Source organism: Festucalex cinctus, chromosome 1 (genome assembly GCF_051991245.1).
Source record: "Festucalex cinctus isolate MCC-2025b chromosome 1, RoL_Fcin_1.0, whole genome shotgun sequence".
Taxonomy (NCBI): Eukaryota; Metazoa; Chordata; class Actinopteri; order Syngnathiformes; family Syngnathidae; genus Festucalex; species Festucalex cinctus.
Window position 1 is genome coordinate 53018161 of NC_135411.1, and position 25927 is coordinate 53044087.

Consider the following 25927-nt stretch of genomic DNA (forward strand, 5'->3'; position numbering starts at 1 on the left):
CTTCCACTTATTTTTAACATTTTTTCCTATAAATATTAGCATTTTTTGCTCCATAGCTTCTAGGTCATGTGACCTATTGACCCGAAACTAGTACTGCCTCAAAGTGGCATGTCTGCTCGATGACACACACCAATTTTTTTCTCAATTTCAACCTTTCCTTCATTTTAATTTACCGGTAACTTGATATTGTACATATCAATGTTATTACTCAATATCACCCCACAAGAGTGCATTCCCAGTGAAATTTGAATTGGTACTGTTATTGTGAAACATCTTTTGAACTATTAATAATAATAATAATAATAATAAATAAAAACAAGCATACTTTAAACTGCGTTTGAATTCAATTTTATTTTTGAAAACTGATCTTTTATTTTGAAAACCGAATGTTGTTCTCCATAACATTCTCCGTGCCAGCGTCTCTTCGAGCACACTACCGTAAATCCTAGAAAAGGGTGAACAGAAAAAATGAAGTGCGGCTGACTTGACCGCGTAAAAAGAAAAGGCGACTAGCTTTACCTCAGTGCAGCTCTCAAAGGGCCACGGTGACTATCACATGGTTGATACGAAGATTCTGTTCCAAATCATCCACTTTTTGTTCCAAGGCAACAATGCGTCGATCTTTTTCCTGTGTCTCTTTCTTTAATTGCCGTATTTCCTGAAGAAGTGGCTCAATGCTCTTCTTCATTTCAAGCAATTCGGCGACCATTCCACTGAGTTTTTCAAGAGAAGATTTTATCTCCTCATTCTCGTCAGCTTTTTCCGCCTGGCATTCTGCAACAATGTAGTTAAAAATCCCAATGCAAAAATCAACAAGTAGTTAGAATCACGAGCGAGTGCAGGAGCAAGTACAGATGCGACTTCCTCAACAGATGCATCCTTGAAGTGTTAAATGTCTGTTACAATATGAATCTTTTTTTAAAAATGAATAACTGAGCACCACATCATGAGATTTAGTATAATAAATGGATAATAAATACAAACCGAGTTGATACATAGAGGAATACAATTTATTATAAGAGCAAATTTCATGATACCTAATGCAAAAAAAAAAAAAAAAAAAAAGCCTAAAACTTCATCACTTTGCTATCTGGCATTTTAAAATGGATATATTTATATGTATGTACACTTTTTTTTTTCCTTGCCTTGTAAGGGCATGCTACAAGGACACGACCTCGACGTGTGTAACGAGACAAGAGGACAAAAGTCATTTTTTTCCGGCACAGGCGAGACGTAAGAAAGGAGCAGAGGAATTTACGAAGAAATGAACAGTCTTGAGTTGCTGCTATCCACAGGAAGTCTTAAGTATTCAGTCTTCACAACACAAACAACCCAAATCATGAAAATCATCATCTCATAAACATTTTTCAAAACCTTCTTCAGAGTTCCAAGCACTACAATACCGAGGACAATCAGGAACACTGAAAAGGAACATTAATACTACGTACTTGATTAAAAGTCTGATATTTTCTTGGAGAGGGGGGGGGGGGGGGGGGGGGGAAATCAAGACAACAGTGGTATTTCTCATAAAGAAAAATAAGATAATAAATCACAATAAAATAAACAATTAATAAAATGAGCAGGAACGAGATTTTTTTTAAAAAAAAGGATACTTTTGCAAGAACAAAGACATTGAGACAGATGTTTAATCATATTTTTGAAAAATTTCAGACTTTTTGGAGTATGTTTTTCCAGAAAAAAAAAAAAAATGAGGGGATTTTTTTGGGGGCGGGGTGGGGGTGAGGGGAGGAGTGAAATATAATATATATATTTTTAGAAGGAATTCTGATATTTCTACAAAAACTTAGTTTGAAATTTTAGATTTTGGAAATGTTTTCACAAATAATATGATAGTCTTAAACACGCTGGTTCATCACGTAGTTGTAATGTTTGCTCCATTATCTGACGACGAAAGAATGCAGAGAACTTCAAGTTGAATGAATAATGTAATTGCAATTTTTTTCTGACAAATTCCCTGAAACATTATTTATCTTTTATTTCTTGTGGAAAACATGTTTTAAAGTTCTCAAAAATATTTTTTTAAATTGATATTTTCCTGCTAAAAAATATAAGACCAAAATCTTGTAGAGCAATAATTGCTTTCCTTGTCAGTGTGGAGCTGAAGTTCCTCAGTACTACAAGACAACTTATGTGGAGAGCAGAATAAATAAAGAGCTGGAACACACAAAATAGAAGAAGAAGAATGGCATCACAGACAAAAAAGCCAGGCTTATTGCGGAGTCGTCCACTCCAAACAGTTCACTCAGGGCCCACTGAAAGAAGGGGGAAGCCCTCCTTCCCCATTCAGACACGCAGGATCTCCAGACAGTTGTTGTAGCAGATGGCGATCCAGTCGGGCTGCGTGGACGCCCACTGCACGTTGTTGATCTCACCCTCAGCCGTGTATGCCAGGATGGGATCCTCGATGGCGCGCGGCATCTGCTGGATGTCCCAGATCAGAGCCTGGTGGTCGTCGGCTACCGCGGGAGGAAGAAAAAGCAAAACGAGAGGTAGAAGAAGAAGTGGTTTTTACGTGTGCATGCACTCCTACACATATTTACTCCTCACATACAGGTACACAAAACAAAGTCCCACATACGCTTACAAAGCACACATGGGTGCAAAACAAATGCTAAACTGAGCGCGTGAGCACAGACTCTCACAACACCTACACATAATACACACAGTAGAAAGACAACAAAAAAAGTGTGTAGGTGTGTGATTTACCTGCGGTGCATATGTGACACGAGGAGTGCGGCGCCCATGCAATGCCATTGACGCAGGCGCGGTGGTTGTTGAGGCGAGCCACGGGCGTGCACGGCACACGCACATCCAGGATCACAACCTTTTACAAACAAACATGATGAGATTTGACGAGAGGAGCACTGACATCAAGCGTATGCACTAAAGCAATTCATGACGCTGGCTAAAAAGAAAACCTCATAAATATTTCGCTGGTGTCAGGCCAAAACTTCGTAAGTCACAATTGAGCAAATTTCATATTTTTTTTTTTCAAAAATCTACACTTTTGGTTATTCCACACGTGTGGAATTTTTTATTTTTTTTTACCAACTATTAACTAGAACGTCAGATACTCTGATCTGCTGAACGAATGAAGTGGTGGTTGGTGAGTAAGACTGACCTCCATGCCGTCCATGGCCATAGTGGCCAGGTAGTTGGGGTCCTGCTTGTTCCAGCACAGGCGCAGCAGCGGATGGTGCTGGGGGTCCTCGTAGATGATGGTGCTATGCTCCAGGTGCCGCAAGTCAAACATGCGTACCGAGCCGTCGGCGCCCACTGAGGCGAACATGTCGCGACCGCCGCCCGCCCGGCTGAAGGCGATGTCGTACACCTGCAGAGACGAGAATCCCAATTACACCACAGCTGGGCGATATGGCACCTCAGATTTGACGTTTCCCTCTGCACCCCTTCACACAGACAAATGACAGTGATTCACTCATTCACTCCCAGGCATTTTCACTGAAGCAGCCCCCTTTGCTCCTGACTGTTTTACTGGATTTTAACTGAGGCCCACAAAATATTGTGTTCTATTGCCATAAAAACATGGAACATACCAAAAGGAAGATTAGAGTCTGTTCTTTCATCAGGAAAAAAAAAGTATATTTCTATTTGTGTCCATTTTGCAGCAATTAGCATTAGAATATAGCCAAGTTTCATCATTATTCCCAAAGCTTTTTAAAATAGTGTGGAAAAGAGCCTTGTCCAATATGGCCATGGTTGATATCATACTCTGCTGCCACCTGCTGGCCGGATTTGTAATAACTACCATTGCTTCAATCATTTTCTTCAGTTTAGGGATGTCCCAATCCCAATCACGTGATCGGAAACAGAGTCCCGCTCACGTCATTTTCAGTTTATCGGTATCGTGAGAAAATGATCGGGGTTTTCATTTTTGGCAATTTTGTTTTCATTATTATTATTATTATTTTAGGGGCTACAAAGCAACAAAATCATCCAGCGGTAAACATATTGCCAAAAAACCCCGTTTTATTTATTTTTATTTATGATTTTGTGCACTTCTGATGGCACCCACCAAAATTACTGGGATGGTTTTGTTCAAATTTTAAAAAATAATAAATTTGGAAGCACTCCCCGCCAATACTTTGCCGAGGAATCGGCTCGAGACTCGGTATCGGCAGATCCTCAAAATCAGGTGACTCGGACTCATGCAAAACATGTGATCGGGACATCCCTACTTCAGTTTGTATGCACTAGCAATAAAAAAAAACATTTTAAAATGTTTAAATACGTCTTTGGGTGCGTGGTAATATTTCAAATAGAAAGTATTTATACACTTTGAGGAGCAAATGAGTTAAATATCTAAATCAGTGGTGGCAAACTGCGGTCCTCGAGGGCCGGAGTCCTGCAGGTTTTATAGATTTCCCTACTCGAAGTGCAGCTGATTCCAATTAACAGGCTTGTTATCAGGGGCTTCTGCAGAGTTTACTGGTGAGCTAATCATGAATCAGCTGTGTTGAAGAAGGGAAATATCTAAAAACCTGCAGGGCTGTGGCCCTCGAAGACTGGATCTCGCCACCCCTGATCTAAACAAACCGTTGCTGCTTTGTTTTTGTTCCTCCTGCTGGGATGATTGCTTTGAAGATGACACCAACCTCTTTGTCGTGGGCAATGAGCTGCGTCTTGACGTGTCCCGACACCAGGTTGACGCGGCCAAGAACCTGACCTGTCTCCAGACCCCAGATGGTGCAGGTGGTGTCGATGCTGGATGTGCCTGCACGGGTGGATTACGGTTACGGTTATTTCTATAACACTGCCCCTCAGATTCCTCTTCTTTTTCTTACCCAGCAGGTTAGGGTCCACCTCGTTCCAATCGAAGGACGTGAGCGGTGCACAGAAATCTGAGTTCTTGTTGTTGTTCAGCAAACATTCAAGACGTGTTTCCGTGTCACTAACCTGCAATGTGAAGGACATTTTTTTTAGTAGCTTCTTCCTATAAGGTAACTCTAACACCCGAATTTCCCCTCTGGGATAATTAAAGGATTCTCTTGTATCTGTTGCATTAACTTGGCTGTTTTCTTTTTCCTCAATAATTGGTTTGTAAAACATACTCATTTAGCTCTTTTAATAATTTACTGCATAACATAAACAGACCAAGAAAACAAGCATGTTGAGTTTGTTTGACGTACCCTCCAGATGCGCAGGTAGTCGCCGCTGGTAGCCAGCAGGTCCGGGTAGACCCCTTTTGTGTCTGGGATCCACATGATCTTGGTGGTGGGGTACGGGTGGTCAAAGGTGTTCCGGCACACAAACTCTGAGCTCTCCTCTTCCAGACCCACCAGCTGGACCTGAACACGCGCGCACACACACACGACAGGTTACACCATATGCACACAAAAACAATCGCCAATTATGTATAAATACTTCCTAATCTCTACCTACCAGTAACACCACCTAAAAACAGGGATTTCTGGAATGTCCCTAACATTTCAAGCAAGGTGTCATTTTGAACACTGCACCAAAACGTAAAGAAAATTCATATTGTCATTAAGTTACTAAATATTAGCAGGAAGATGGCAGCAGCTCTAGTAAGGTGAGACTAAAGCCATGTAATATAATTAGTGATTACTAGACCTACGATTATATAAATATATAAAAACAAATGCTTTTGCGACACATTTTTTTTCAAAATATTAACATAAACAGTCGTTTTTAAAAATAAATAAATTATTAGCTCACCACTAGATGGTGCTAGGGATCACTGAATGTCCCTTTAAAAGCACTCAATTTTAAAATCCTGACACAATAAAAACAAGATTTTCTTCAAAAACAACATGTTTGTGAACTTCCTCTATTTATACATTTGAACTTCAAATACAAATTCTGTAATGGTATATCAGCTTGTGGCGATGTGGGTAATTAAGCGCTTGCCCCTCTGAGGTCGTTCTTGCAATGAGTAGGAGTTGTAAACGAGCCGTTTTGTTTGAAGAATTGGACTGCTAAATCTTCATGAGTCACGTAAGACCACATTTGAGAAGTTAATACTGCCGTGATGGAGTTGAATTTGCTCTGCATTGATGAATTTTCCACATTCAAAGAATTAGAAGATGCGATTGCTGCATGTGAAAAGATGCAAAGTATGTCCTACTCCCTAATAATGCCGATAACAACCGATTTTTGGAGGCAAAACAAAATGAAAACTGTGAAACGAAACAGAAGGCAGTAAAGGACCAGAGGCGGTAAAGTAGTCAAAAATTTTACTCAAAAGCAGCGTTACTTCAAAATAATATTACTCAAGTAAAAGTAAAAAGTAGTCATTAAAAAATGTACTCAAGTAGAAGTAAAAAAGTATTCGCTGAAAAGAATACTTAAGTACTGAGTAACTGCTTGAACATTGTCTGATTTATTTTTTAAAAACAATGTAATCAGACAGACAAAAACATTCATTTTGTTAGGGGGAACCCTCTGTTGACACAAAAAATATCAGGCTATGAGTTTACAGGCGAGTAATCATTGAAATCACACATTCAGTTTAATTTGCAAAGTCAAATTAAGTTATATTAGAGTAGGATTTCTGGTAATTGATGTATTAAATCTGAAAATATTGCGGTCACTAAATTTCTGTAAATACCCATGCAGCATAACAATTAGAAACTTGTACTTTTTAGCCTAAATCTTTTTTGTTTACATATGCTATCATTGCTACATTCAATAAGATGTTATGTTTTCTTACCAGGTTCTGGCATTACATGGGGTCTAGTGTTTATCTGTTACCAAAAATATCTTTACCGTGAATAATTTGACACTTAGAGGCTACCGCCAATTCATGCCTCCATATAACGTGTCGCGATCGGGCCCGCCCACCGGGCCCGCGCCCAAGGCTTCCGTGCTCACCGCGGCGGCCTTCCTACTCGTCGCGGCCTAGCTTCCCCGGCTTAGGGGTCCGAGTGCCGGCGACATTTACGGCATTTATGGCAACAGTAAATAAAGTGTTTGCAAAAGAATCTATGTGAAAAGGTCCTTTTCAACACTTATGCCAGGTCAGACTACGCGATTTTTTGTCTTACACTGACAGTTGCGCTGTCACATTACCCGATAAAATCGCTCCGCGTCGTGGATGGGGCGTGTAGTCACACTACAAGTCTGAATGCGACAAGACACCAGCCGATCATCGCGTGTTGTCTTGCCAAGAGAGACGCGTCGGCACTGTTTGTCAGGGGGTTGGAACAGAAAGAAAGAAAAAAAAAAAAAAAAAAAAAGAGGCACGGACAGGGAGCATTTGCGTGAATGGAGCACGCATGGGACAAGTGTGATGTGAGCGCATTGCTTGCGCTCCCTGCTTCACAATAGTGTTTAAAATATGATTTAGTAGCCAACACTGTACTTTAATTTATTTAGGCCTACATGCGCCGGGTAAATATAGCCGATTTTGTTAATTAATTTGCAGGATGTCATCTTGTTTTATTTTATCAAACACTGAAATATTATAATGTTTGAGTATTTTTTATACTGCCTAATTTATTCATATTTGACTTGTTTTAGTACGGTGCATTGGATAGTACGCCACTCACTCGGAGGGGGGGGGGGGGGGGGGGGGGGGGGGGGGGGATTTCAAGTGAGAGGGCGGGTGACAAGTAAGGCGGCCAAGGCCTGGCCCAACTTCTATGAAAATGTGATCGATCCTCATTAAATATGTGCCCATCAATACTCATATGCCCAAATCTCTGAAATTATTAGAACAACAGTCACAATATGTATATATATATTTTTAGGTCCTCTATTCATGTCACCGTTCCCTGACGATGGGTTGCACGGATGCGTGTGCGCTCCATGCAGCTGCGGGGCGCTTCCCCCCCCCCCCCCCCCCCCCGAGTTGCACCTGTCTGAAGTCATCCCAAGAGATATCAAGGGGATAAATAAATAAATAAATAAATAAATACATAAATAAATAAATTAAAAGAGCTATAAAATGCTGTTCAGTGTGTGATTGACGTTTCGTTCCCTCTCGCTATTGGTCAATGCTGGGGAACCAAACGGACGGCGACGTAGGTATGTCACATTATGCGTCAAGACGAGCAAAAATGCTAACACGCTAGACTTTCGTCGTGACGGTCGTGAACCGTCCCGGACAACAGGCGACCAATCGTTGAACGTGTCACACTACACGGGCGACGCTACGTCAAGACAACCCAAAATCGTTTACGACATGCCCCGTTTGTCCACGACACGTCAGTCGGGCTAAAATCGGGCTGTTTTCGTATAGTCTGACCAAGGCATTAAGACAAATACCTGCCTAAATACAGCAAAAAGGGAATTTAGGTCAAACTTACCGCAACATGTTAACTCGGGTTCGATGTGAAATTTTTATATGCCGAAATGTCCGTTTATTTCGGCAGACACATAAGACACCGCATTATAAAGCTGTTATTCCGCACGGCGTGTAGGGGAAACATGGTAATTATATGGGGGGGAAAGAAAAAAAAAACGGCATCGAACGGACCAATCAGAAGCGAGCTACGTCCCGCCATCTACGTCGTTCAAGGATTGGCGACGTGTGCACCGCAGCCGGCCACAAGCTACGCGGCACGTAAAATTCATGACCGGCGTAGATCACATGATCATCAACATCATGGTCCGATCATGGTCATCAACGCGAGAGCAAACGTGGAGGCATAAATTAGGCTTGAGGAGGGGGACCCACGTTGCCTTTTCGGCCGATCCACCAGACGCTCGCCTTCGAGCCCCACCTCCAGGCCTGGTTCCAGAGGGGGCGCCCGGTTACCCGCATCCGGGCAAGGGAATACTAGATCAATTTGTCGTCATCATCATAAGGGGTCTTTTGAGCCATGCTTTGCCTGGCCCCTCACCTCGGACCTGTTTGCCATGGGTGACCCTACCAGAGGCATAAAGCCCCAGACAACATAGCTCCTAGGATCATCTGGACATGCAAACCCCTCCACCACGATAAGGTGATGACTCACGGTCCATTGTGGTGAAGAAGGAGCTGAGTCGAAAGGCGAAGCTCTCGATTTACCTGTCGATCTACGTTCCAACCCTCACCTATGGTCACGAGCTGTGGGTCGTGACCGAAAGAATCAAATCCCGGACACAAGCGGCCGAAATGAGTTTCCTCCACAGGGTGTCCAAGCTCTCCCTTAGAGATAGGGTGAGAAGCTCGGTCATCCGGAGGGATTTCGAGTCGAGCCACTGCTCCTCCGCGTAGAGAGGAACCAGTTGAGGTGGCTCGGGCATCTGGCTCGGATGCCTCCTGGACGCCTACCGGGGGAGGTGTTCCGGGCATACCACACCAGCGGGAGGCCCCGGGGACGACCCAGGACACGCTGGAGAGATTGTCTCTCGGCTGACCTGGGAACGCCTTGGGCTCACGCCGGAGGAGCTGGTTGAAGTGGCCGGGGAGAGGGAAGTCTGGGCTTTCCTGCTAAAGCTGCTGCCCCCGCGACCCGACCCCGGATAAGCAGTGGATGGATGGAAAGTGTGTCCTACTGCCCTATTACCCTGCTATGAGGGTTATGGTTAGTTAGGCTGGAAATACTGGATAAACAGTCTATTTTCAGTGGCGATAAAAAATGAAAACTTCGTCAAAAGAGAAGCGAGGCGGGAACCACGCCCAGTGCATGACTCGGTCCGGCGACTGACCAATCAGAGCCGTTCACGGCAAAATAACTATCAGGACAGTTGCCAGCCACTGCAAAATATCCACTGGTAGTGCCAACATTTGAACATTTATAAACTGGCATTTTGAACACACTTTACAACTTAAACAATTATTTCATCATTTTAAAATGTGATAATTAATTTAAATTCAGAGTAAAGTAACGTTATGTGACATTTTCTATTGAAACGACATGATTTAATTACGTATTGATGCTCCTCTGCACAAAACAACTAGCATTAGCACTAGCACTAGCATCCATCGCGTTACTATCTTTAGCCCGGTTTTTATTAAACGGCCCCCAGTGCAGCAAAAATAAATAAATAAAAATAAAATAAAAGACACCATGCACACACCTTGTTATTGTATTCTTCCACAAAGCTTCCCAGGGCCAAGCGAAAGCGTTTGTCCGGCCGTACGCTCCAGTTCATGGCGTAGACCGTCCATGGCGCCTCGTATTTGTAGATTTCTTTTCTCTTGCCGTGCAGCGACATTCTAGCGGAGCGGAGCTAACACGTCCGAGTTAGCTAACCGCGAATAAGTCTCTGCTCGGGAAACAACCACGACCACTTTTTTGTTTCAGCCCGTAAGAATAAGTAGTAGAAATTACAATAGTGATCGACGTCCTGTCGCGAAAACGGTACTATAATACAATACTACGGCCACTTTAGTCAACAAAGAGTGTCAGCCATAGCTCGTTCAGAACGACAAAGCACTGTCAGGTTAGCGGACTCCAACTGGATAACTTCCGGTTATGTCTTTCAACTTTACAAGCTATGTTTTGCTAAGTTCAATATTTCCTTCACACCAACAATTACGTTGAACATGCAGCTATTATTGACACACTTTATAAACTTTTTAGTAATCTCCCAGGAACATGTTTCCCTGCGTCAATTTTAATATTGCACTTGATTTGGTGTCACCTGTCAAGAGATTAGAAATTACATTTGAGGTGTAGATTTCAAAATAAAATATTCGCTCATCCTCTTTATTTTAGGTAAACCTTTCAATTTAAAAGGTAATTTTTTAGTATTCTGACTGACGTTTCATAATGAGGTGCTATTTAAGAGCCACAAAAAACGGCGTCTTCCGATGCAACTAACGCTACACGAACGAATGTGTGTTCTCTTGCTAACGTGACGTCAGCTCGCGTTGCTAACGTACACAAACTCTCGCGTTGACATAGGAAGTCTCGCCGCCTGAGTTTTACTTTGAGAGGTTAAATCCGTGTCAAGATTCTTCCAGCCAGCCGTTGCAGTAAATCGAGATATTTGGGGGCTGTTGAGGCCAGAAAACGGAACGCGAACTCAGCGGTAAGGTCCCGGTAAACTGTTACGAAGCTTGTTTTTTTTACTTTGAACATGGGATGGTGTCACTTTTCATTGGTGAGCTGGGGCTCGTGCTAGCTAGTTAGCATGCTAGTGGCAGGACTGGCTAATCAGAAAGTGATAGGGGGCGGGGGATGGTAGGGCACTGGGGTGTGCTTACATGAGGACTGGGGGTTGTTGTCCATGTGTCCAAGATTAATTGCTACGCTGTTGTTATATTAGTAATTATGACAACGTGTTTTCGTCGAATATGTTGCTACAGTGGCGCATGCGACACAATGTGAGAGCTTAAGTCAATTCGTCAAATGGGATCTCTGGTCTGTGAGCTGTCAGGTGACAGACACCTGTCTGGTCTACATGAGACCCCTAATCCGCTACTTAAAACTAAACGTTTAAAAACAACCTTAAATGCGGTCTTTTTTTTTTTTTAAATACTCCCTAACCCCAAAAAAGTCAATTTTAATGGGCCCCTAAACATTTCAAACATGGTATTTTCAAACATTCCCTAAATTCTTTTTTAAATGTTCGGATGTGACGTAAACATTTGAACGTCCCTAAACATTTAAAGCAAACTCATAATGTAGCCATTTTTGAACGACCTGAAAAAAAAGTCATGTTTTGAAATAATGCAACTTAAAATTTATAGTTGTACCTTGAATTATGAGCGTCCCCAACTATGAACTTTTGAGTTAAAAGGTGTCACTTGCTGACTTTTTTTGTTTGTTTGCTTTATTTCATGAGCAAACTTCACAAGTGTCTTGTGCAGGTTAGCAGAAAGCAAACGGTTAAAAAAAAAAAGAAGTTTTTTTTTTCTTTTCTTTCGAGTGTTAACATGTAACGAGCAACCACACTCGAAGGATTGCAGAAAAATATAAATGCAGTATTTGAAGATTTACATATATCACTTTTCTCCTTTTTGTTTTGTCAAAATCCTGCTCAGGCACTACCATGCGATATTTGCCCTTCCTCCTGCTGCCCCCGCTGCTACTCCTACTCCTGGCCCTGCCCGTCTCCAGGGGGCGCTACAATGACGACTTCGATGACGGTGAGGACCTGGCCGACTTCGACGACAACGACTTTGCCGAGTTTGAGGATATGAGCGAGGACGTGGCGCCCGAGTCGGGCACCGTCCCACCGCCGGCTGTTCGGGCCAGCCCTTTCTCGCAGCCTGACGAAGACGAGGATGAAGACGAGGCCACGGTGGAGCTAGAGGACGGCCAAGACGGTTTTGACGACTCTGATGCACAGGTAGGGTTTCCGTGTGAGGGAGTAGTGTAAGCTAATGTTGATAGAGTACAGTCCAGTCGTGTATGATCTGAATTGGTGTGTGTGTGTGTGTGTGTGTGTGTGTGTGGTTTCTTAAACTTGGATAAGAACGTTTCAGAAATTCTATTTAGTATAATTTCATGTGATGTGTTCCTCAGGATCAGGACATTTACAGTAAATATGACCAGGAGGAATTCGAGGGCATTGGTGACATGGATAAGACTGGCCACCCCATGAAAGACCCCCTCATAATCCATACGGTAAATCTTATTTAATGCTCAAAGCCTCCCCTCAGATTATTGCAGGGCTCTGCACTAACTTTTGCACCGGTGGCACTGGTGCTACCAACTTTTTCAGTTGATCGCACCATACAGGTTTTGGTTGCACCTTTTTTGAGGGAGATACAGCATGATTGTATTCGCTGAAGTAAAGTTGTCTCAATTTGCATAGCGTAGTTTTAGATGACGTAAAGATTGACATCGACTCAACATATAGCTGCAAAATATTTGACTGGAACAAGATTTGCCTGCAATAAAACAGGTCAAGTATTTTATATTAGCCTACTTTAAAAGAAAGTGAAAAACTAGAATGGAAGATGGAAGCCGAGACTAGAAGATGATTGGGTATTGTAAACAGACGTTGACTATTGATTGTAATTAAGTAAAAAAAAAAAAAAGTGATTTCACATCCATCATTCTTCTTAAAGTATGCCCGCTTTTATACAGCCTTTATTGTTTAGATATTTGCAATTATTAACAGTTCATGCATTCAGTCTTTTTTTTTTTTTTTCCCTGAGTTTGAAATGTCCAACAGTATTTGAATACAGCTCACGGCTCGCCCAACGCTGTCAGTTACCGTGGCTAGTTGCTAACGCTGGAGACTTGTGCGTATCATACAGTGACATACTAATTAACTTTCTTAGCGTCTTCAATTGACAATTATAATTTCGAGGTGGCGTTGTGTTGAAGTTGGAAGTCGACAGTCACTTGAGGACGAGTCGAGCTTAGCCGCCGTGAGCTGTAAGATGTCATGCGCAGTGCGTTAATTTCAAAATACAAGTAAAGAGGCAATTGAATAGACATCCATGTATGAGTAGGACGGCTTTCATTTTGAAGTTGGCTTCCGCAGCCCATTCCGTGGATGTACGACCCAAACTGTGGCACTTGATGCATACAGATCACCACTCAAAGATGTGCTGGCCCGTTGCACCACTCATTAAAAACATGTTCTCGCACCATGCGACTAGATTAATATTTCACCAGAACAGGTTGTACAGTTGGCCGCATTTGCGGGTGAATTGGTCGCAGTGTCGAGCCCTGTACTGCCATCTCTTGTCTTTCTTTTGCATGCTGAGTCTAGACGGCTAGAACGTAGACCCTACATACAGTAATCGTGCTGGATGCGCCCAATTCATAGGAGTCATTGTAGACACTGAAAAAAAGACAGTTGTACTGAAACAACTTTGTTTCCCAGATTGTTTATTATTTGCTCTTCAATATACCTTTAAATACAAAGTACAGACAGCTTTTTTTAAATCCGTCCATCCATTTTCTTAACCGCTTATTCCTAAATAAAGTTGAACCGACTACCCTATTAAATGTGATATGGTCAAAAATATGGGGAACCAAACTTTTGTGCTGGCACACTCAAAAAAAAAAGTTTGTTGCACCAGTGGAACCACTGCAAAACGTTGGTATAGCCCTGCTTTAGCCAGTCTCCTTCTCTTTGCACGCTTCCGGTGCAATAAGAGAGATCACAGTCTTGTTCTCTATGGATGTGTTTAGAAATGTGCTCCAAGTGCAATCTGCTCCTCCCCTAACATTCGTAAACGCAGAACATTTTTCAAAAGTGCCGTTTGGTTATGCAGACTGCCACAACAAAGGAATGACGTGCTCCGCGTTTGGGAGTACAGATGGAAACAGAAAAAATAGCTGATATAGTTGTGTGAATAATTTTGACAGAAATTTTTCTATGAGTTGTACAAAAATGCCGGTAATGTTCAAATAAAAGCAAAGCCTCTGGTGGGTTTTGTCTTCTTTTTAAGAAATATAAAAGCTGCTTGTTGAAGGTAAGCTTCAAGTTCTTACAGTGAAGTGTTTTACAAAAAATGTACTGCATCAGTGTTTGTCATACAAAACAATGCTATGGTTATTCAGGCAACTTTAATTCAGCAAATGTAGTCATGCTGTACCTCCCCAAAAAAGTGTGCACCGAAATCCTGTGCATTTTCGATCAACTGAAAAAGTTGTTCGTAGCAGTGCAAATGGTGGTAGTAACGCCCTGAATTATCTTCAAACATGTATAATACATAACAAATGGTTTTTAATTAATATTACGGCTCTTTAAGTAGTACATTTTTAATGCTGCCTACTGCCTAGTGCCTACTAGCCTGACCCTTGCGTGCAGTGTGCATTTTTTCCATTTATGGCGATGCTGCCTCATGGAGACTTTGTGATGCATACTTGGGTTTAGGTTCCGGCCCATCTTCAGAACAGCTGGGAGAGCTACTACATGGAGATCCTGATGGTGACGGGCCTGCTGGCCTACATCATGAACTACATCATCGGCAAAAACAAGAACAGCCGTCTGGCTCAGTCATGGTTCAACTCTCATAGAGAGCTGCTTGAAAGCAACTTCGCTCTTGTGGGTGAGTTGATCGTTTTCACTTTTTAAAATTTTTTTTTTTTTAAGTAATCTATTATGATGACGCAACAAACTAGTGTTTGTGCACACAGGCGACGACGGCACCAGCAAAGAAGCAGTGAGCACGGGGAAGCTCAATCAGGAAAATGAACACATCTACAACCTTTGGTGCTCCGGACACGTCTGCTGTGAGGGCATGCTCATACAGCTCAAGGTAAAGGACTGCATGCGCATGTGTGATAGTGTTTATGGTGTGTGTAGTTGGGCTGAACGATTAATTGCATTTGCACTTAAATCGCGGTTTGACAAAACCCGATTATGTAATCGTGAAAAGCTGCTATTTTAAATGTTCATTGAAACAGCGGAAGGAGGGAAAGGGGGAGGGAGCAGAAACGTCACCGCTGTAACTAAATTCTGGCGCCATAAGTGCATGTAATTTTGGTGAGGGTCTTTTTTTTTTTTTTTTTTTTTTTTTTTTTTTTCCCTTCCCCTGTCATCAGACCTTGAGACGAGTTTCTAACATGTTTAATCTGTTTGATCTTGGTTTTAAAACAACACATCACCATTGTGAGTTATGACTTTTCGGCTGCCATAGTGTCACTTTTTGTAAACTGATTGTACAAGCAACTGTGTGGCAGCAGCTGATAAATTCGAGTTGTCCTATATTTTGAAGCTAAATATGTCTGTATGTGGCCATATGTTGTGTCGTCCGATTTCATGAATGAAAATTAGGACGGACAAAATTATTGCTCGTCATTACTCACCATCATTTAGGTGCCGCCGCCGCAGCCTCTTGTACATGTATTATAGCATTGGTGAACTAATCAGGACAAGCTGTGAACAAACAACTCTTTAATGACAATTTGCCAGTAACTGTCAGCCACAACCACACCAGAACACAACAGCTACGAACGCGCTTAGCTTACCAAAACAAAAGTTTGTGTCCCTGTGGCCCGTCAAGACCATGGGAAACTACCTAAACCGCGACCCCACCCAAAGGATTGCTACAGAATGCTAGTTGTTTTTGAAACCAAATCGGTAAATGTTATGTCATATAAGCAGGTATAATTTTAATTTGCCTACACTTTAGCATGTGTGAGTTTACTGACTGGAGATTTCTATTTTTTTATGTTTTAACAGGAAAGGTTGCTGACCCTGGTGTAGTACACATGAGGGGGAGGGGGTGGGGTGTAGTTTAGTGACTTGACACATTTTACTGTGTATGTTGGTGTGCATGTGTTAACACTTAATAATGTTTTAAGGTGCATGTTTTTGTGCTTGCAGTTCCTGAAGAGACAGGACCTGCTCAATGTTCTGGCCAGGATGATGAGGCCCACCTGTGACCAAGTGGTTGGTATCAACCCAATAAGTGTTTGCACTTTTCCCACTACACACAGTGTAGTTAGTGGGAAAGTGCTAATAGTTGTGCTGTTGTCATATAAACGATGTGTCTTCCTCTATTTGTGTGTAGCAAATTAAAGTGACTCTGAATGATGAGGACATGGACACATTTGTGTTTGCTGTGGGCACCAAGAAGGCGATGGGCCGTCTCCAGAAAGAGATGCAGGACTTGGTAAATACCCTTTTCCTACAGTAGATGCCGTACCTTAATTGGTCGCCATGCGCGTCATCAAAATAAATAAATAAATAAATAAATAAAGAAAAGAAAAAAAATCTTAACGTTACATGAACTATCAACGGCAGCTGGGATTGTTGTTGTTTTTGTGTAGAGTGAGTTCTGCGGTGACAAGCCAAAGTCCGGAGCCAAGTTTGGCCTTCCAGACTCTTTGGCTATTCTTACGGAGATGGGCGAGGTCACGGATGGCGTGATGGATAATAAGGTGACCTTTGTTCAAATACTTAAAAAAATAAAAATAAAAAAAAAATTAAAAAAATAAAAATAAATAAATAAATCTATCTTTGCTTCTTTCCGTCATTCTGTGTGCTTGTATTTCACAGATGGTTCATTATATCACCAACCACGCTGACAAGATTGAGTCCATCCATTTTTCGGACCAATTTTCTGGTCCAAAAGTTATGCAAGAGTCAGTACCGTGTTTCTTAAAATCATTTTTTTTTTAAATAATTTATTGCTGTTTTGTTAGATATTTATATCCTGTGTTGTTTTTCAGGGAGGGTCAGCCGTTAAAGCTACCTGAAACAAAGAAGACATTGTTGTTTACATTTAATGGTCATCATTTATCCGCCTTTTACAACACTCCCTGAGGAGCTACGCTATTTGGTGTCATTGACATGGTCCCTCATTTGTTTTTATGTGTGTTGTGTAGTGCCTGGAATGGGCAACACTTCTCCCAAAGACATGGACGCTCTTCTGCCCCTCATGAACATGGTTATCTACAGCATTGATAAAGTCAAGAAGCTGCGTCTCAACAGAGAGGTCAATACACACACTCACACAGCAAACACATGCAACACTGAACACACAAACTACACGAGCACACAAACAAATCTACATACATATGTATTATGGTCACACAACACATAGAGTGGAGCGAAGTATTTCGTCAGTCACTAATTGTGCAAGTTCTCCCAACTACAATGACAGAGATCTGTAATTGTCGTCATAGGTACACTAAATAGTGAGACAGAATGCAAGTGGCTGACTAAGTACTTTTTTACCCCACTGTACACATGCAAAAAATACAAAAGAACACATGAATGACAAAAAAAAAAAAACAAATGTAGAATTAGCATTACACTACAGTCTTTCTGCTGTCCCCCATGACCCCGCAGGGTAAAATGAAGGCGGACCGCAACCGTGCCCGCGTGGAGGAGAACTTCCTGAAGCAGACGCACGCTCAGCGCCAGGAGGCCGCACAGACACGACGCGAGGAGAAGAAGCGGGCCGAGAAGGAGAGGATCATGAATGAGGAGGACCCTGAGAGACAGCGCCGCCTCGAGGTCCCGAGACAACATACCATGTTTTTAATATTCTGCATGCTGAAACATAACACAGTCACTGAAAATAATCATTGCATCCTCTTTGTTTTTTTGTCAGGAAGCGGCTCAGAGACGAGAGCAGAAGAAGATCGAGAAGAAGCAAATGAAGATGAAGCAGATCAAAGTGAAAGCCATGTGAAATTGGCCCATCACCGTCAACGATTGGACATTACAAAGGATGTTCTATTTTGTCCCTCCCGACCGCCAGATGGCGGTGCTTTAAGCACTGAATGTTCCTTTCGCGCATGCACGGTTCGAGTAATGCATACCAAATTAGTCACCTGTGACCCTAGAAGGGTACAAGTTCCGGTGTCACCCAAGGTTCGTTTCCTCTTTTCTTCTCGCGTGGCGTATTCATATGTCAAGACTCTATCGGTGACCCGGCACGATTGGTGACTCGCATGTGCAGAAGATCCCGCCAACTACGGCAACTTTACTAGAACAAAATACCTTTATATGCCTGCGCTATAGTGCGCGGTCATAATAACATGATACAACATTGAGAAAAAAATTTTAGATTCTTGATGCATTATAAAGAATCTATTTTAATTCTACAGGTTTTAAAGACGAGCGTTTTACTTTTGACCCCATTACATTCGTCATTGTGAGAATTTACATTTAGTCTGCAGTATTTTTATTGTCTTTAGAACAATGTGTGGCCAATATGATAGGATAGGTTTTGAGGGTGGGTGAGGCAGGGGGTCATTTAAAACACACACACGCCCCAGACTTACTGTAAAGTGCAACAATGCAGACTCACTATAATGTAATGAGGTCAAAAGTAAAATGTTCATCTTATAGGATTAAAATTTACTTAGTTACTTTAAAATGCATCAATAAGTTACTTTAAAATAAATCAATAATCTATGGGTTTTTTTTCCCTTCATATTGTATCGTGTTGTTACGAACGCGCACTATCGCTTACGCATATAAAGGTATTTAAGTGTGGGTGCCGTAGTTGGCGATCCAAGATGGTGGGATCTTCTGTGCATGCGCGTCACCGATCATGCAGATCACCGATGGTCTTGACAGCATACAACACATTTTCGAAGAGTGGAATGCTGCGTTCTCACCAAAAGTGGGGGAAGGCGTTTCGGCGCCGCGTTTGCATTGTAGTCAATGGAGTTCGCGCGCAACGGAACGAAAGTGCGGAGGACGCGGTTCGCTCGCTGGGACACGGTGCGCAGCAGCGAAAATCCGCACAATCGCATATTCGCCAAAGTAAAAAAAAAACAAAAAAACTTTTTTTCGCTTTTCGCCTCGCGACAGCCAATCGGCTTCGAGTCCTCTCTACTGTCACCCTTAGCGCAACAACAATGGTGAGCAAAGAAGTAGTATTCAAGTGCTGGTAAATCTGTTTACTTGCTAATGAACTGTACCGCAATGTTTATCATCCATGTCAAATGCCGGCCGCCCGATTGCCACTAAAAAAGCGAAAGTGCTATCACGTACCTCAAAAAAGGAGAAAATAGTGCTACGGCTGTTTAGTCCCAGGAAAGAAGTGAAAGTAGTTGGCGGTGCTCACTTTTTGTTGACTCGCTAAAGTGCTCCACTTCCTTGTTCACCAAGGGACAGCCCTCTTCCGCTCCGGTGCACACGAAAGCGCGAATGACTATCAATCGTTCCAAAAACACACTACGCGGTGAAACGCTTACGAAGGAAGCGTTCCAGTTCGCCTTTTCGGATTTGGTGAGAACGCAGCATAAGGATTTGTATTTATCCTCTTGACCGTGCCGCTTGGGAGCCTTGTGACCGAATTGGTCAGAGCTGCGTGGTTCGCCTCCAAAGGCTACGGCGACTGTTTTTCTTTCTTTCGTTTGTGACCCGATGTGGTCGCGTGCTCTAACCTCCCATGGGGTAAGGTTATTGACTTCTTCTATTTGTCTGTTTTGGCACTAATTGCCGCGTTTGCTGCGGTGTTTGTTTTTTCATGTGGCTAGCCTCGCGTTAGCGCCCTGGCTACCACGACGCGTGGTTTACCCTATTTTTCCGCCGCTGGCTTTGGCAGCGTTCGCGCACTTCTCCTGGTTTATTAGCGCCGGTTTCTCCGACGGTGTTACCGTTTGGTTGTTGCCATTCTTTTTTGTGCCTTTGCTGGTGAGAGCAGCGTCCGCGTCCCCGCTCCCGGCTTACAGCGTCGCGTTCCTCGCTTGATTGATTGGCTATCTTATTTACTTTTGTGCGTGTCCCGCCTGCGGTGCGCACCTGGCGTCGGCTGTGCAGGTTGCGTCCGCGCGCCTTCTCTCAGTTTATCGCTACTTTAAGGACTTGCTGTCTGCCCCGGCCCGCCGTCGGCTGCTTGTGTGGGTCTGCTGTGCAGGTGGCGTCCGCGCCCCCCTCGCTCAGCTTCCCACTGATCGCTGTCTGGGCTCCCTTGTGTTCGCGATGAAAGACTCCCATTGCTACGTGGACTGTGGTATCCTCTTTGAGGCCTCCAATGTTCTGGACGATTGTTGCCCAAGATGCCTTGTTTCTGACGGTGTCGGAGATGGACAGGCCTGCAATCCTGGTGTCAGTGACCCCAGCCCCCTGGGTCAACTGTCGTCCTCCCTACCAAGGTGCCGGAAACGTCTCGGTGTGTCTTCCGCTATGTCTGGTCCCCCCCCAAGAAAAAGGCGACGCAGCGGCAACTCGCTTTGGAGGAGGGGCGCCTACAGGCTGAGTTAGCAGAGGTGAGGTCTCTTCTGCAGGACTGTCACCCTCCCACCCTTACGGAGGTGCCGAGGCCACCTGCCCCGCCCGTGCCCTGACCGTCCGCCCCACCCATGCCGGTGCTTCTTCCGGACGGCATTTCCTTGGCGGCTTCAGCGTCCTTTTTTTCATGATGTCGACCATGACCTGGGGTCTGTGATTTTGTGACCGAACTCTGTCATCCGCTCGGAGCTCGTCCAGTGAGGCGGGGGATCATTCAATACAGGCTGTCCTGCGCAATGCCTTGGACCTCCTGCGTTTGGAGGTGCCTCCACAGGCTTAGTCGGCGTCTGAGAGCGCTTTCTTCCGGCGCAAGCGCCCTTCCTCTGCCTTTTCTGTCCCCGCGTCTGGGGACTATTTGCAGGAACTACATACTTGCTGGAGGGATCCTGGGGCTCTCTCCCGTCCTTCGGCTGATGGCCGTGATTTGGCAACTCTGCATGATGCTGCTAGTGCACCGGATGCCTGACGTGGAAACAGCTGTCGCATCCGTCATTGTGTCCCCCAGAGGAGACCCTTCGGCCGTATAAACATGAATGTGCTAGATATGTTTTGGAAATGGGTTATTTTCATTCCAAAATGATCAACTTCAATTTATCCTACTTGCCTACGTGTCTGTTCGGTGTCCTCGACCCCAATGTCGTGTAACTGACGACCTTCTCACACGCACCTATGGCGCTGGTGCGCGTGCTGGTCGCATTGGGAAGTCCTTGGCTCACCTCATGCTTGCTCTCTCTACGTCCCTGCAAGCGGACAGCATGGATGCTGCTGTGTCCTTCGGTGACGCGGCCCTCCAGGCTTTTGCCCTCATGACCAGGGAGCACGGCCGACTGATGTCCTTCCTAGTGCAGGCGTGCCGCCAGGTGTGGCTGGCGCAGTCCCCCTTGACGGAGGCCTCTAGAGGGTCCTCCGTAGTCTTCCTGTGGAGCCGGGGGAGCTTTTTAGTTCGGCCGCTGTGGGTGCACTGGAAAGGACTGTTAATGCTCATGAGCAGGTCTTCACTCTGTTTGTGAAGTCTGCTCTTGCGCCCCTGCAGTTTGTGGGCATGAAAGTGCTGCAGTACCTTGACGACTGGCTCCTCTGCGCGCCGTCGCGGGCTCAGGTGATCCAAGACACCTCCGATCTCCTGTCACGTGGCCCGGTAGAGCAATAGGGTCAACTTTCCCAAGTCCTCTCTGGTCCCCCCTCAGCGGACAGTCTTCATTGGTGTGACGTTGGACACCACGATTATGAGGGCCCACCGTGTCCTCGCCGAGTCGACAATGCTCTTCGCCTCCTCGCACTCTTTCGAGGGGGCAGGCTTTTGCCTTATGTCGCCTACTTGCGGCTTTTGGGCAAGCTGACGTCCATGACGGCTGTGGTCCCGCTGGGTCTGCTGACACTGTGCCCATTACAGAGGTGGCTGAATGGCTTCCACTAAGATGTCAAGTGGCACCGCCACCGGAGGCTCAGGGTGTCCCGTCGGTGCCTCCTCGCCCTGGCGCCTTGGAGAAACAGGGCTATTCTGTTGAGCGGTGTCCCGCTGGGTGTGGTCCCGGGCCGCCGCGAGACAGTCACCACGGATGCCAGCTTCACGGGCTGGGGTGCTGTCTGACAGCACAGAACGGCTAAGGGACGTTGGTCTGTGCACGACAGGGTCGATCACATCACCTGGCACTCATGCGCTTCTTGCCAGACCTGAGGGGCAGCATGTTCTCATACAGTCGGACAACACCATGACCGTGTTTCACATAAACCAGCAGGGCGGCGTCAGGTCGGTCCGCCCGACTGTTGGAAACCTCCTAGCACCTTCTCAAGTGGGCTGCTCCCCGTCTGGCCAGTCTACGGGCCGCCTATCTGCCGGGGGATCGGAACCAGCTCGCAGACTCTCTCTCCCGTCAGGGTCCTCCTCCGGGAAAGTGGCACCTCCACCCAGAGGTGGTACGCATGATTTGGAGTCGCTTCGGCACGGTGGAAGTTGATCTCTTTGCCTCTGATGACTCGACCCACTGCCCGCTTTGGTTTTCCCTGAGCGAAACCACCAGCCCTCTGGGTCTGGATGCAGTGGCACAGCCGTGGCCGGGGTGCCTCCTCTACGCCTTTCCACCGCTCCCTCTGATATGCTTGACGCTTCGGAGGGTTCTTCAGGAGGGGCACACACTGTTACTGGTGGCCCTCTTCTGGACGTGATTCCCCCTGCTCAACTGTGCTCCGGCGAGCTGTGGCGTCTCCCCGACAGGGAGGACCTGTTGTCTCAAAAGGGAGGTCGTGTTTGGCATCCCGACCCTCGGCGCCTCCGCTTGTGTTTGGCCACTGAAAGGCCCCGACCGCTGCTGATCAGCTGTGCAGAATCGGTCAGGCGGACCATCCTTAATGTGAGGGCACCATCCACTCCACTACAGTATGCCAACAGGTGGAAGTTGTTTGTGGCATGGTGCGGAGACAGCGGGGTGGACCCTGTTTCGTGTTCGGTCCACACCATCCTGGAATTCTTGCAGTCCCTCCTGGATAAGGCCAGGTCTCCGTCTACTCTGAAGGTGTATGTGGCAGCTATTTCTGCCCGACACGTCAGTGTTGATGGCAGCTCCGTGGGGAGCCATGAGCTGGTGTCCTTGTTCCTCGGGGGGGCTCTGCGTCTTCGTCCCCGCCCGGCTCCTCGGATACCGGCGGGGTATCTGCAATTGGTGCTGGACGGACTGTGCGGGCCTCCCTTTGAGCCCCTGGCAGGGGCGGACCTTCTGTGGGTGTCGCGCAAGACTGCACTCTTGCTCGCCGTTGGCCTCCGCCAAGCGTGTCAGCGAACTACACGCATTGTCGGTTAGCCCTGAATGCCTGCAATGGCAGCTGGATGGCGCCGGCGTCAATCTGTGGCCGAGCACTGCCTTCATTCCCAAAGTGTTGTCTGGCTCTCATTCTAACCAGCCTCTACGGCTTACACGTTGTGTCCCCTTCTGGTGAGGGCGGGGACAGGCCGTAATTCTTGTGCCTGGTGAGGGCCTTGCAGTGTTACATTGACGCTACGGCGGGCATTCGTACGTCTGCCCAGCTTTTTGTTTGTTATGGTGGTCCTGCAAAGGGCTCCGCTCTCTCCAAGCAGCGCTTGTCTCACTGGGTCGTGGTTGCCATTTGCCATTCCTACCTGCTTTTGGGCCGCCCCTGCCGTCAGGGGTGTGCTGTCACTCCACCAGAAGGTTTGCCACTTGGGCAGCCCTGAGGGGTGTTACCCTGGAGGATGTCTGTGCTGCTGCCTCATGGGCGACGCCTTGCACCTTCTCCAGGTTTTATAGCGTGGATGTCACCTCTCCCCATCCGCTGGGCGTGGTGTTAGGTCCTGCTGGGGCTGCTCAGTGAGGTGTGTGTCTGGGATCCCTCGCGACTACGCCAATATTAGTCATTCAGTACTTAAAGCACCGCCTTCTGGCGGTCGGGAGGGACGAACTAGAACGAAAGTTACTACTGTAACTACAGGTCTATGAGTCCCGGATGACCGCCAGGGGGTCCTGTCGCTCGGAATCTTCGTGTTCACTTGAGAAGATTCCGTAGGAAACTAACCTTGGGAACTTTGGAACACCCAGGGGTCACAGGTGACTAATTTGGTATGCATTACTCAAACTGCGTATGCGCGAAAGGAACATTCAGTGCTTAAAGCAATGCCTTCTGGTGGTCGTCTGGGACTCATAGAACCGTAGTTAACAGTCGTAACTTTCGTTTTTTCACCATCTTATCAGCACAACTCACTGCATAATCATATTTTTTGTCTTGGTGGGAGTTTAAAACTGCACCTGCTTTTAATTTTAAAGTATTGCCACGGGGCACCATTAATATGTAATAAATACAATCTTCAATGACATTTTAACTTATATCTGCTGTGAGGTTGCTTTCCTGCAGGCTGTTTCTAATGAATATCTGAGCAAAAGTCAAATAAATCAAAGTGCACTGGAGTCTGCTGTTTTGTTTCATTGACATGAATACATCTACAATTTAAGGAAGACTGAAAAGGGTGTGGCGGTGTGCTAAATTTAACCATTGTGTCAACACGCTGAACTAAATTTGGTGTCATCACACCACCACCCTGCCTCATGGACAACATGATCACATTACAATATATTGCATATTGTGGGAAAACCAAGCACTTGAGGTGTGTGTGTGTGTGTGTGTGGGGGGGGGGGGGGTGTATATATATACATATATATATATATATATATATATATATATATATATATATATATATATAAAATATGTATATATATAAATAATATAAAATGTGTTTTTCCGCTACAGTTTTCTGGCCCGCGATACCATACCGATACTTAAGGTTGTTTTTTTTGTTTTGTTTGTTTTGTTTTTTGTTTTTTTTTTCCTCGACATGAAAAAGCTGTCCGGCCATTGGTTCAGAGCATTCAAGGGCCAATAGGATATCTTCGATCGGCATGCAGTGAACATGTTCACATATCAGTGAATGTCGTGCACGAGCAAGACACAAGATGCTCGGGCTGGGAATCTTTGACTGTCTCACGATTCGATTCGATTACGATTTTTGGGTCTACAATTTGATTCAGAATCGATTCTTGATTCAAACGATTTTCGATTCAAAATTATTTGATTGACAAATGATTTCTGTTTCAATTTACAGATATACACAACATTGTCATGATCTACTCCAGTCTGTTTTGCAAGACAAAATGACAAATAGAAACATTAAAGTGTCTTTTTTTTTTTTTTTTTTTTTTTAAACATTAATTTTGTATTGTAAGTGACTTTTTCCACAAAAACAGCATGTGGGCTACAACTGCCTTTTCCCCTTCTGCTTCATTTCTAATTTAAATAAAATCGATTTTTGGATATTAATATCGATTCGATTAATAAATGAGAATCTCAATTATTTTATAAATCGATTTTTTGGCACACCTCTACAAGATGCTGCATCCAAAATCCTATATTAGCGTTGGAATTAATGGTACGGCATCATACTTGTGAGTACTCACCGATACCACTGTTTAATGCAGTATCGGGTATCGGTGAATCAGCCGATACCAGTATCGGTATCGGAACAACGCGCACACACACACAGACCCCCCCCCCCCCCCCCCCCCCAGCCGATTACATCGTATTTTTTCATTGTCAAAATTTACCCTAAAAAAAGTAGGGTCAAAATGATAAATAAATAAATACTCGCATGTTTAATTTGTATAATTTAGGCGAAGAAAAAAATACACACAGTCGTTAATTTAAAAATTTTGATGAGTTGAGATAAAATAGTTATGTTATTACAGTACTTCATTTTAGCAGATAGCCGCCAGAGGACGCTCCGCTGTTCTAGAAAACGCACATTCGATCACAAGTTAAATTGTGTTACTGGCATGAACAAAAACAATCAAAATAATAATCAAGTCGTTCAGTTATAAAC

At 44.7% G+C, this 25927-nt stretch overlaps 2 protein-coding genes across 3 annotated transcripts; one reads left to right on the plus strand and one right to left on the minus strand.

Annotated features, from left to right (window-relative positions):
* Positions 1-994: 994 nt before the first annotated feature.
* On the minus strand, positions 995-10786 carry dcaf7 (ddb1 and cul4 associated factor 7). 2 transcript variants are annotated; one of them, XM_077541824.1, is made up of 7 exons: positions 10009-10786; positions 5169-5327; positions 4824-4935; positions 4635-4753; positions 3143-3352; positions 2728-2845; positions 995-2480 (listed from the first exon to the last, which is right to left on the minus strand). In XM_077541824.1, exons 1-7 carry the CDS (start codon positions 10144-10146, stop codon positions 2305-2307), a joined length of 1032 nt encoding a protein of 343 aa, XP_077397950.1. In that variant the 5' UTR covers positions 10147-10786; the 3' UTR covers positions 995-2304. The 2 variants fall into 2 exon arrangements, with proteins under 2 accessions (XP_077397950.1, XP_077397959.1); XM_077541833.1 differs by having other exon boundaries at positions 995-2477; positions 10009-10784.
* A 12-nt stretch (positions 10787-10798) lies between these two features.
* On the plus strand, positions 10799-24461 carry ccdc47 (coiled-coil domain containing 47). The gene is made up of 13 exons (XM_077541813.1): positions 10799-10965; positions 11921-12228; positions 12405-12506; positions 14719-14893; positions 14982-15103; positions 16174-16239; positions 16361-16462; positions 16620-16730; positions 16849-16934; positions 17022-17080; positions 17178-17287; positions 17644-17811; positions 17909-24461. The coding sequence occupies exons 2-13, from the start codon at positions 11929-11931 to the stop codon at positions 17987-17989; spliced, it is 1482 nt and encodes a 493-aa protein (XP_077397939.1). The 5' UTR covers positions 10799-10965; positions 11921-11928; the 3' UTR covers positions 17990-24461.
* Positions 24462-25927: the final 1466 nt, after the last annotated feature.